The sequence below is a fragment of the Orcinus orca genome, chromosome 3 (assembly GCF_937001465.1).
Source record: "Orcinus orca chromosome 3, mOrcOrc1.1, whole genome shotgun sequence".
NCBI classification, from domain to species: Eukaryota; Metazoa; Chordata; class Mammalia; order Artiodactyla; family Delphinidae; genus Orcinus; species Orcinus orca.
Window position 1 is genome coordinate 21,177,250 of NC_064561.1, and position 12,699 is coordinate 21,189,948.

At 49.8% G+C, this 12,699-nt stretch overlaps 2 protein-coding genes across 2 annotated transcripts in view; one reads left to right on the top strand and one right to left on the bottom strand.

Annotated features, from left to right (window-relative positions):
- The window catches only part of LOC125963843 (UDP-N-acetylglucosamine--peptide N-acetylglucosaminyltransferase 110 kDa subunit-like), a 303,144-nt gene that overhangs the window by 55,619 nt on the left and 234,826 nt on the right, over nucleotides 1-12,699 (bottom strand). The gene's annotated exons all lie outside the window — the stretch shown is intronic.
- LOC125963897 (putative POM121-like protein 1) lies at nucleotides 2,572-3,271 on the top strand. Its single transcript, XM_049707526.1, has 3 exons — nucleotides 2,572-2,602; nucleotides 2,834-3,224; nucleotides 3,259-3,271. Exons 2-3 carry the CDS (start codon nucleotides 2,848-2,850, stop codon nucleotides 3,269-3,271), a joined length of 390 nt encoding a protein of 129 aa, XP_049563483.1. The 5' UTR covers nucleotides 2,572-2,602; nucleotides 2,834-2,847.

A 12,699-nucleotide genomic window follows, 5' to 3' on the forward strand; every position in this document is an offset into this window, starting at 1 on the left:
TTCTCTTCACTGGCAGGAAACCTCGGGTGGAGCTATATGAGCTCGTGATGGCGTTTCTTTGGGGGCAGTAGCTCATACAGGTGGTCTACAGTTTCCTGGTGGATCTGTCTTCTGCCCTCTTGGCGTGGAGGTCTCTCTGCAGAGGTCCAGGCCTGGGCACGAAGAAAGAGCCCCCCAGGGGCCTAAATGCAGATCGTGCGCCCCCGGTGTCATTGGGGCCGCTTCTCTGGTCTTCGTTCTTCCTTGTGACTGTGGGGACTTCCTCCTGCTTGGCCATCCCTTGCCCGCTCTCTCCCAGGGCCCTCAACACCGTCTTCTCTGTGCTGTAGTTCGGGACACAGCTGGGTGTCGTGGCCGTCACTGGCTGCCCCCGCGCCACACTGAGAGTGACTGTGTCCACTGCGGACACTGAGCTGCGGGACGTCGTGGAGGTGCGAGCACCCATCACTGCCTTCTTCCGATGGCCTCGCCTGAAGATGGAGATAAGGATCCCCATAAGGAGTGCAGCGTCTGCGGGACGGTAGAATGGGATCTCAGAGACTCTATGGCAAAGCGCAGATGGCAGAGTCACTGGACACTTGTGGGCCGGCCTGCGAGTGGATAGCCGGCCATAGATAGCTGGGTGACCCAGGCCGGACATGGGAAGTCGGTGGGCGCGGGGAGCGGGCTGGGGGCAGCCGAAACCTCCTGGCAGGTGCTGGTCCCCCAGTGCCTGGGGCGGGGGTGAGGGGCTGGGCCTACCTAAGTAACTGCCCCTAGAGAACTTGGGTGAGGTCGGTCCTTGGATAGAGAGCTGGGCTCCGAGCACTCTCCTTCAGCTGCCAACTCGGCCAAAAGCGGAGTGCACTCTCTTTGGCCTGTTGCTGGGATGCAGCTCTGGAACCTGTGAGCTAACAATGGGCGTGCGTTGGCGGGGCGCAAAAGTTTAGGGAGGGGTGGCGCATGCGCAGAGTACACGTCAGGCCCTGGGGCGCACAGGTGAGGATGCGCGCCCCTGGACCGTCTAGCGCTTCTGAATCTCCCCGGGGGTCTGAGGGCTGGAGGTGTTTGCCTTGAGGGTGATGAGCTTCTTGGCAGGGCAGCTGCCCCTTCTTCCCCGGCCGGCTCTAACTGTACAGGATGGGTCCCCAGCCACCAGAGTAGGAAAGCTGGAGAGCAGGGTACCTGGCTCAGCAGCCGCCGCCCGAGGTGGCAGATTTGGCATCAGCGCCTGTGCGTCCGCCTGCCCTCCCACCTGATAACATTGGAGGAGAGAGCCGCTAAGAACAGAAGTGCAAAACAAAAACAAAAACAAAAAACCCCAGAAGTGCCCAAGCCAACCAGATCCTGCTGGGGTGACAACTGAAGGGGCAGGCAGGGCGGGCTGGGAGGGACATATATACCAGGTCCAAACCCAGAAAGATCTGAAATGCACGAGTCAGAATGAAAGTCCAGAATCATCCTTGGGCTTTGGGCTGAGCTGGAAGTATAGCCAAACTCTTCAAGGTCTCCAGCTCCACCTGCAGTTTCTGCCTGGCTGGGACATTGCCCCAGAGTGGGGTTAAGTTTAAGGAGTCTTAGTTCCCTTACCAGGGACTGAACCCGGGGCCCCAGCAGTGAAAGTGCTGAGTCCTAACCACTGGACCGCCAGGGAATTCCCTGTATATGTATGAAAAAAGGATACCACAGTCTCAGAGGGTGGCGTTGACATCATATAAAGGTGACACGTATGACAGCTATAACAAAGAGTGGAAGGTAAAAGAATCTATATGGATGTAAGCCTTCTGAATTTTATTTAATTGGTAAAATATTAACTCTAGACTGTGAAACAATACGTATACATAGTGTTATTCCATGAACAATTAAAAAATGACAAACTCAAGAAAATTGGATAACCTCAATAGTCCTATATTTAGGAATTGTGGACAAGATAGCTAAAACATTCACATATGTGTTTTGTGAAAAGTTTTTCTCTTGGTTAATTGCCTAGGAGTGGGTTTTTGGGTCATATGGTAAGTATGGCCCTCTCAGCCAGCCCTGGCCACCACTTCAGGTGTCACCCCAGCAGGATCTGGATGGTGTGGGCACTTCCGTTCTTAGCGACTCCCCTCCAGTGCCGCCAGGGGAAAGGGCAGGAGGACGCAGAGGCGCTGCTGCCAAAGCTGCCGCCTCTTGTGGGAGCTGCACAGCCAGCAACCTTGCTCCACTTTGCTGGGCGGGGATCCCGTCCAGTACAGTTAGTTACCCCGACAGCACTGGGGCGCGGCCAGGGGAGAAGGGCCAGCTGTCCTGCCAAGAAGCTCATCACCCTCAAGGCAAACACCTCCAGCCCTCAGACCCCCAGGAGATTCAGAAGCGCTAGACGGTCCAGGGGCGCGCATCCTCACCTGTGCGCCCCAGGGCCTGACGTGTACTCTGCGCATGCGCCACCCCTCCCTAAACTTTTGCGCCCCGCCAACGCACGCCCATTGTTCGCTCACAGGTTTCAGAGTATAAAAAGGCAACAGGCCAAAGAGAGCGCACTCCGCTTTTGGCCGAGTTGGCAGCTGAAGGAGAGTGCTCGGAGCCCAGCTCTGTATTCACGGACCGACCTCACCCAAGTTCTCTAGGAGCAGTTACTTAGGTAGGCCCTGCCCCTCACCCTCGTCCCGGGCACTGGGGGACCAGCACCTGCCAGGAGGTTTCGGCTGCCCCCAGCCCGCTCCCCGCGCCCACCGACTTCCCGTGGCCGGCCCGGGTCACCCAGCTGTCTATGGCCGGCTATCCACTCGCAGGCCGGCCCACAAGTGTCCAGTGACTCTGCCATCTGCGCTTTGCCACAGAGTCTCTGAGACCCCATTCTACCATCCCGCAGACGCTGCACTCCTTATGGGGATCCTTATCTCCATCTTCAGGCGAGGCCATCGGAAGAAGGCAGTGATGGGTGCTCGCACCTCCACGACGTCCCGCAGCTCAGTGTCCGCAGTGGACACAGTCACTGTCAGTGTGGCACGAGGGCAGCCAGTGCCGGCCACGACACCCAGCTGTGTCCCGAACTACAGCACAGAGAAGACGGTGTTGAGGGCCCTGGGAGAGAGCGGGCAAGGGATGGCCAAGCAGGAGGAAGTCCCCACAGTCACAGGGAAGAACGATGACCAGAGAAGCGGCCCCAATGACACCGGGGGCGCACGATCTGCATTTAGGCCCCTGGGGGGCTCTTTCTTCGTGCCCAGGCCTGGACCTCTGCAGAGAGACCTCCACGCCAAGCGGGCAGAGGACAGATCCGCCAGGAAACTGCAGACCTCTTGTATGAGCTACTGCCCCCAAAGAAACGCCATCACGAGCTCATATAGCTCCACCCGAGGTTTCCTGCCAGTGAAGAGAAGGAGGGATCCCGCCATACCGCAAGGGCTGCCCCAGAAGTCTGCAAAGACAGGGCGCGAGGAGGGTCCTCCATCGCCCTCTGCAGCTCCGGTGGTTTACCAGAGGAAAAGCCAGCCTGACAAAAATGCAGAGGCAACAAGAGGGCAGAAAGGGCCCTGGAGGAACGGCTCCCGCACACCTGACAGTCCCAGGCCCCGAAAACGCAGGATTCTTCTGCTGCTGCTCAGGCTATGGGAGCCTCTGTGGCCCCAGACCTCTTGTATGAGCTCCTGCCCCCAAAGAAACGCCATCAGGAGCTCATATATCTCCACCCGAGGTTTCCTGCCAGTGAAGAGAAGGAGGGGTCCCGCCATACCGCAAGGGCTGCCCCAGAAGTCTGCAAAGACAGGGCGCGAGGAGGGCCCTCCATCGCCCTCTGCAGCTCCGGTGGTTTACCAGAGGAAAAGCCAGCCTGACAAAAATGCTGAGGCAGCAAGAGGGCAGAAACGGCCCTGGACGAACGGCTCCCGCACATCTGACAGTCCCAGGCCCCGAAAACGCAGGTTTCCTCTGCTGCCCCACAGGCGAGGGGAGCCTCTGATGCTGCCCCCAGCCCCTGAGCCGGGTTTCCGGGTCACTGCCGAAGACCTAGACTCGGAGAAGGAAGCAGCGTTCCGGAGCATCAACAGTGCGCTGCGGGGTGAGACCTATGCCATCAGGGACCTGGGCAGCTCTCCCCAGCATAGGCAAACGAAAGCTCCAGCCTTTGCCTCTGCTCCAGGCCCCCCAGCTTCGGGCGGCCCCGTACAAGCATCTTCTGGGGGGCGTTCATCCACAAATTCCACCGTGGGCACCCATGCCAGCACACAGCTGGGTTTTGGGAGCAGAGCGGCTGCCCTAGATGATCTGAGCTGCATGTTTGCAGCTCTTAGCGTTACATCAAGAATGGAGGGGGCCCCCGAGCACCACACACAGCAATGAGGGCAGCGTGGGCCTGAACTCCTGGGGCCCTCCTCACCAGAGCCACCCCATGGTGACCACGGGACCCAGCACTAAGAAGAAGCCTGGGTTTGGAGGCACTACTGCCCCCATCTTAACTCACATCCCTGGGGGCGCACCCAGGCAGGGCCCCCCTACTTCCAGCGGAGGGCGCAGCCCATGCCCAGCCAAGGCGGACTTTAGGGGTGTGTCGGTTCCGGCCTCTACTCCTATCAGCCTCAGCTCCGCAGTGGGCACAGCAAGGTGCAGCCTTGCTCTTAGGGCCCCCTCATCACCTGCCCAGGGCGTGGCTGGACAAAAAACCACTGGGCCATCGACCAAGTCATTCTCCTCCAGGTCTCGATTCATTACCTTGGGGTTTAAGAGGAGGAAGTTGGCCTGAGCCAATAACTTTGCGGCGAGGCCATCAGTGTCCACCTCCTCCCAGGCTGGGCCTCGTGTGGACCTGTTTCGATGTGAAACTTATAATAAAGCTTTGTTCTTGTTCTTTTGCATAATCCTCACGTGTCTGTGATCCGTAGATCAAGTGTGGAAAAGCACTGGCTTGTATGAGTGGTAACATGGAAAGCCAGACCTGTTTACAGTTTCCTGTGACCCTGCTCATGGGTTGTGAAGAGTAGCACAACAAGATGGCTACAAGGGCCCTATATTAAAAGTGTGTTTTGAGTTTAAACGATGCAGCCCGGAATAAAATGGGCCCAGAGGGAGCGGTAAACAGGGAGGGTCATCCTTGTCTGTTGTAATTGCTACTTCCCACCCACCCCTCTGGCCTGGAGGGGGCTGGGTCATCCCGAGCACACACCAGCCACCCATACTCTACACGTTTAGTATTTTCTAATGTAGCAGTTTCTTTGACTTTTTTTGTTTTGCTTTAATAGGTCTTAGGCAAATCATTTACATGCACATCTCACTCGGAGAGTATATGTCCATACAACCTAAAGCAATCTACAGATCCTGTGCAATCCCTATCAAAATTCCCATGATATTTTTTACATAAATAGGAAAAACAATCCTAAAATTCGTATGGAACTGCAATAGACTTCAAAAGCCACAGCAATCCTGAGAAAGAAGAACAAAGCTGGAGGCAACACTTTTCCTGATTTCAAATTATACTACAAAGCTAGAGTAATCAAAATAGTATGGTACTGGCATGAAAACAGACACATACACCAGTGCAACAGAATCAAGAGCCGAGAAATAAATCCACACACATACAGGCAACTAATTGACAGGGATCCAAGAATACTCAACAGGGAAAAGATAGTCTCTTCAGTAAATGGTGTTGGCAAAACTGGATACCCACATGCAAAACAAAGAAAGTGGACCCCTATCTTACACCATTTGTAAAAATTAACTTGAAATGGATTAAAGACTTAAATGTAAGACCTGAAACTGTAAAACTCCTAGAAGAGAACATAAAGAGAAAGCTCCTTAACATTGGTCTTGGTGATGATTTTTTGGATATGACAACAAAACCACAAGCAACAAAAACAAAAAGCAACCAATGGGACTACATCAAACTAAAAAGCTCCTGGAGAGCAAAAGAAACAATCAACAAAATGAAAAGGCAACCTAGGAATGGGAAAAAATATTTGCAAACCACATGTATGATAAGAGGTTAATATCCAAAATCTATAAGGAATTCAAACAACTCCATAGGAAAAAACAAACAAACAAACAAAAACAAATAATTTGATTCTAAAATAGGCAAAGCAGGGGACTTCCCTGGTGGTCCAGTGGTTAAGACTCCACACTTCCACTGCAGGGGGCATGGGTTTGATCCCTGGTCAGGGAATTAAGGCCCGCATGTCATGCAGTGTGTGTAAAAAAATAAAATAAAATAGGCAAAGCAAGACTAGGAAACAACTAAGTGTCCAACAGGTGAATGGATAAAGAAAATGTGACATATAGATATAGATAGATAGATAGATAGATATAGATAGATAGATAGATAGATAGAGATAGATAGATAGATAGATAGATATAGATAGATAGATAGATAGATAGATAGATAGATAGATAGATAATGGAATTTTATTCAGCCACATGAAAAGAAGGAAATCTGCCATTTGTGACAACACAGATAGACCTTGAGGGCATTATGCTAAGTGCATTAAGTCAGAGGGCGAAACATAAATACTGTATGAGATCACTTATATGTGGAATCTTTTAAAAAAAAGAAGAAACAACTCACAGATACATAGAATAGACTGGTTGCCAGAGGTGGGAGGTGGGTGAAATAGCTGAAAGTGGTCCAAAGGTACAAACTTCAAGTTATAAGATAAATAAGTCCTGGGGATGTCATGTATAGTGTAGTGACTATAGCTAACAATATTGTTGTGTATTTGAAAGTTGCTAAGAGAGTAGATCTTAAAAGCTCTCATCACAAGAAAAAAATAATTTGTTACTGTGAGTGGTGATGTATGAAAAGCCATGGAAGAAGCTTAAATGCATATTGCTAGTTGAAAGAAACTGGTCTGAAAAGACTACACACTGGATGATTCCAACCATATGACATTCTGGGAGAGGCAAAACTATGAAAACAAGAGGACATGTGGCCCCAGTGGACACCACTGTCTCTCCTTTCAGGAGCCTCCAGGTGCTGGAGACCTTCCCTCCTGAGATCCAGGTCTTCATGAAGGACTCCAGCGGCCAGGGCAAGCCTTACACCATTGACCCTGATGACTCCATCCACGACTTGAAAGAGAAGGTTGAAGAGGCTGGAGGACCTTACATGGAGGGTCCCGGGGCCAGAAACTGTGGAATCAATAGCTCCTCAGACTGCACATCAAGGATTGTGACACCATCATGCTCGTTAAGAGAGGCCCCACATCCCCACGAGTGCCAAGATCAGGCTGTTTATTTTGTAGACTTCTATGGTCATGTCCCCCTAGCTCACCCCTTTCTACCCAGACCACTGTGCTCTTTCTGAAGCATAAATAGAAACAGAATCCTCCCCTGCTTAAAATTCTCCAATGGCTCCTATTACCTACAGAATCAAGTTCAAGTTCCTTTGCTTGGCATTCAGGGTTCTTGACCATTTAGCTCTTGCTGACCTCTCAGTCTCTCCTCGTCACTCTCAAAACATACCAGACGTGGCCAAACACTTGCAATTCCAGAACACTGAATGCTGGCTCACAACTCCATGACTTTGAGTCAACTTTCCTTCTCCCCCATGTTGTCACCATTCAAAGTTCAAACCTCTAAGTTATTGATTCTCAAAAGTAAAGACCCCAGACCAGCAGAATCAACATCATCTGGGAACCTCTTTGAAATAAAAATTCTCAGCAGCTAGCCCAGAATTACCTGAGTTAGGTTCTCTGGAAGTGGGACTCAGCAATCTGTGTCTTAACAAGCCTTCCAAGTAATTCTGAGCAAATATGGAAGTTCCAGGGAGCTAACACCCCAGGGGGTAAGCCTTGGCCCATTGAAAGACAGGAACCAGCGAGTGCAGTGAGTGCATACTCCCCTCCTCCACCTCTCAGGTGGATAATTTTGAGGCACGTTCTGCATTGCTCCTTAGAGGGTCCCCAGTGGGATCAAAGCTCAGCTGCCCACAGTAGTGATCAATTTCATGATATTTCTTGGACTGCTTTTTCCTCCTTCTCAATCCCCCACACCTGTCCCTTGGGATCATTTCCCAAAACAAGTCTCATGAAAATCCTTGTCTCAAGCTCTGCATTTGGAGGAACACAAGCTAAGAGAAAACCCATCTTTATGCATCTTTCTCCTTCCTAAAACCCAGCCCACACCCTTCCTAACTACTAGCTCTTCCTCCACCGCCATAGAAATGTGCCCAACTGCGTGGCATTTCTACAAACCATAAAACCAATACACAATCGACTGCATGTTCCCCCTTTTTTTTTTTTGCGGTACGCGGGCCTCTCACTGTTGTGGCCTCTCCTGTTGCAGAGCACAGGCTCCGGACGCGCAGTCTCAGCAGCCATGGCTCATGGGCCTAGCCGCTCCGCGGTGTGTGGGATCTTCCCGGACTGGGGCACGAACCCATGTCCCCTGCATCGGCAGGAGGACTCCCAACCACTGCGCCACCAGGGAAGCCCCATGTTCCCTTTTTAAATCGTTTTTTTTTTTTCTTTTTTGGCCACACTGCGAGGCCTGCAGGTTCCTAAATACCAGACCAGGGATTGAACCCTGGTCCCTGGCAGTGAAAGCCCAGAGTCCCAACCACTGGACTGCCAGGGAATTCCCCCTTTTGAAATCTTGAAAGCTGCTGAACTCCCAGATATCTCATGAAAATGAATAATGAAATGAATCAAAACTAATATGTAAGGTCTATTGAGCAAAGTGGTGGCTACCAGTGGGGAGAAGGAAGTGGGGAGAGGCAAAATAGGAGGACGGGATTAAGAGGTACAAACTACTGTGTATAAAATAGATAAGCTACAAGGACATATTGTACAGCACAGGGAATAGAGCCAATATATTATAATAACTTTAGTTTTTCAAAGGTTTATTATTTATTTATTTATTTAATTTATTTTTGGCTGCATTGGGTCTTAGTTGCGAGACGCAGGATCTTCATTGAGGCGTGCGGGATCTTTCATTGCAGCACGTGGGCTCTTCGTTGTGGTGTGGAGGTTTCTCTCTAGTTGTGGCCTGCATGCTCCAGGACACATGGGCTCAGTAGTTGTGGCGTGCGGGCTTAGTTGCCCTGCCGCCTGTAGGATCTTAGTTCCCCGACCAGGGATCAGACCTGTGTCCCCTGAATTGGAAGGCAGATTCTTTACCACTGGATCACCAGGGAAGTGCCTATAATAACTTTAAATGGAGTATAACCTGTAAAAATATTGAATAACAATGTTGTACACCTGAAACTGATATAGTGTTGTAAATCAATTATGCTTCAAAAAAATGTTTTAAACTAAGATGTAAGGTCTGAATGTTTGAATAACTTTTGTTTGAATAACTTTTACATTGCCTTGAAGCTCATTATCTGTCATTATAAACATAGGACAAATGTTTGGAATCTCACTTTATTGTTGACTTTGGTTTGCGAAATTGCCACTGCTCTTTAAACAGTTATAATATAGGACTGTTTAAGGACCAGGCACTACCAAACTTTGAAAATATGGAGACTTTTAGAATTTATGTAATTAAAAATGTGATTCTTTCCGTTTGGGGTTAGCCAGTTGGAGAGTTTAAATTGAAACGTGTCATGATTGAGGGTTTTTTTTTCTCCCCCAAATGGTATTTAAGACAACAAACACCCTCCACCCCACCACTTCCTCCAGCTAACACCTGGTCTTTCTCCTCCCTTTCACGACAAAGTTCTTGAAAGTGTTATCTACACTCCTGGTCTCCATCCTCCTCACCCAACTTACTCTTCAACCCCGCACCTAAGATCTGGCTTCTGCTCCCAGCTCTCCCTTACATTTCACCCACAATGATCACCAGTAGCCTCTGGGGTGCTTCTCAGACCTATATTCTTGAACTTATCGGAAGCATTAGGCAATGTGGACAACTATTTTAAGCTCTCTGGCTTAAACAGCTACCCTTGTAGACCTCCCCACTTCCCACTCCTCCTTGTATCTTCCTCCCTTTGTTAATAGTACCCTCCATCCATTACCCAGGTACCCAAGCCAGAGAGCTGATAGCCATCCTGTCTTTTCCCTCACCTCCTACCTGTAGTCACCAAGTCCTGTTCACCCTTCCCCCAAGGTAGACCTAGAATCCCATCCCTTCTCCAGCCAAGTCCGGGTCACCTTCCCTCTCACCTGGATCACTGTACAGTGTCCTGACACCTCTCCCTACATATCTACCCCTGCCCCCTGCAATCCATCCTCCCCACAGAAGCAGCCAGACCAATCTTTCCAGAATGGTCATTTCACCTCTGGTCGCTCCTCTGATTTGCCACTGCCCTCAGGACAAAGTCAGCGCAGATTCACCTGATATGTGACCCAGTGGATCACTTTCTCTTTCCTAGAACAATGTTTCCACTTGGCTATCAAAACACACTCCGGATTTTTCTTCCACCTCCCTGGCTACTCCTTCGCATTCTTGTTTGCCGGATGCTTGCCTCTCCCCAATCACTTAATACTATTAAGTGTTTCAGGGCCCAGTCACTGGTCCTTTTCTTGCCTTGTTCTATACTCACTCCCTTGGTGAACCCACCCAGCCTCATGGCTTTAAATATATCTATGCTGGTCATTTGTATCTCAACCCCAGACTTCGTCCCTGAAATCCAGACTCAAATATGCAACTCCCTAGCCAACTCGCATCTCACTAGACACTCAAGTTTGCTTCCAAAGCCGAGCTCCCGACCTTCATGCCTACACTGTGCCCTGGCCCAGTCTTTCCCTTCTCAGTTAAGGACAATTCTATCCTTCCAGTGCTAAGGCCAAAAGCCTTAGAGTGGTCCTTGACTCTAATTTTTCTCTCACATCACACTCTATCCTTTAGCAAGACCTGTTTATACTCAAAATATAGCCAGTGAAATGATATGAGGTCTGGGATTCACTTCCGAATAATACAGGAGGGGAGATGTGGATGGAGATATCATTGAAACAAGATTGTCTGTAGGTTGGGACTTCCCTGGTGGTCCAGTGGTTAGGACTCTGTGCTTCTACTGCAGGGGGCATGGGTTCAATCCCTGGTTGGGGAACTAAGATCCCGCATGCCGGGTGGCCAATAAAAATTAAAATGGGCAGAAGACCTGAATAAACATTTAAAAAACTGTCTACAGGTTGATAATTGTTGAAGATGGGGGATGGTACGTGGAGGTTCATTGTATTATTCTACTTTTGTTCATGTTTGAAATTTTCCATAATAAGAAAATTGAATCATACCACTTCTCCCTACCTTTCACTGCTACCATTCTGATCCAAGGCGCCATATCTCTTGCCTGGACTGTTGTAGTAGCTTCTTAACTGAATTCCTGCTTCTGCTCTCACCTCCACTCCCCACCCTCTGCTTTTAATCCAATCTTCCCAAGAACAGCCAGTGTGATACCGTTTAAATGAAAGTCCATCCATGTCCCTCTTCTGCTTGGAACTCCCCAGTGGCTCCCCATTTCAATCAGAGTAAAAGCCAAAGTCTTAGTAGTCTTCAAGATCCTACACAATTTGCCCCCTACCCTTGTACTCAAACCTCATCCCCTCCCACTCTCCCCCTTTGATCATTCCATTCCAGTCACACTGCTATTCCTCAATCCCACCAGGCATACTGCCGCCACAGGGCCTTTGCACTTGCTGTTCCTTCTCCCATTCTTCTTTAATTTTTTTTTATTTATTTTATTGTTTTTAAATTTCTGGCTGAGCCGGGTCTCAGTCGCGGCACACGGGATCTTTCGTTGGGGCGTGTGGACTTCTTAGTTGCCGCATACAGACTCTTAGCTGCGGCATGCATGTGGAATTTAGTTCCCCGATCGGGGATCGAACCTGGGCCCCCTGCATTGGGAGAGTGGAGTCTTACCCACTGGACCACCAGGGAAGTCCCACTTTCTCTCATTCTTCCCTCTGACATACATACCGCTCACTCTTCGCCTCCTTCATGTCTTTGCTCAAATGTCTCCTTTTCAGACCTTCCCTAGCCACCTTTCTTGAGACTGAACCCCTGAACATTACCAATTCTCACCCCACCCACACACACGTAGTCAATACCTTTTAACCTCTTTCCCTGCTTTATTTTCCTGATTAGCGCTTATCACCGTCTTAATTATTATAATGTTACTTATTTATCCTGTTTATTATCTGTCTCCACCATTAGAGTGTTAGCTCTCTGCAGTCCGAGAATTTTGCCTATTCACTGCTGTATCCCCAGGACACCTGCCTGGCACATAGCGGGCACTCAACAAATGTTTGTTGAATGAATGAATGAATGGCATTCCGAGTTTCAATCCCTGCCCACCTGTCCAGGCACAGCTCTCCCCTCTCCCCTCCCTGCCCTCCATGCCAACGTGGATCTGACAGCCGAGTCCTGGCACATGGCAGGATGATTCACACTTCTCAGCCTTATCCTGTCTTGTGCCCTCTGTCTCGTGGCCGCATTCCCAGTCTTTTAAGACTCATCTCAAGCAGGTGTTCACTGACACCACAGGTGACCCCAAAGAAACTCTTCTGCCTGAATTTCCACCAAGTTTCTGTGCCCTCTTTTCTCCTAGTACACAGGACACTGGACTCTCTGTGTCTCCTCTGTCTCCCCCACTGCTCTTGGAGCCCCTGGGGCAGGAACCACGTCTTACATTGTCTTCTTTGCACAATGTCTGGCACCCAGCCAGCACTCAATAGATGTACAGTGAATGAATAACAATATTTGCATTTACTTAATGTTTTCTCTGCTAAATATTCTCTTGCTTAATCCACACAACCTATGGGGTAGGTATTATTCTTAAACCCATTTTAAGGATTATTTCTGTGAGAGTCA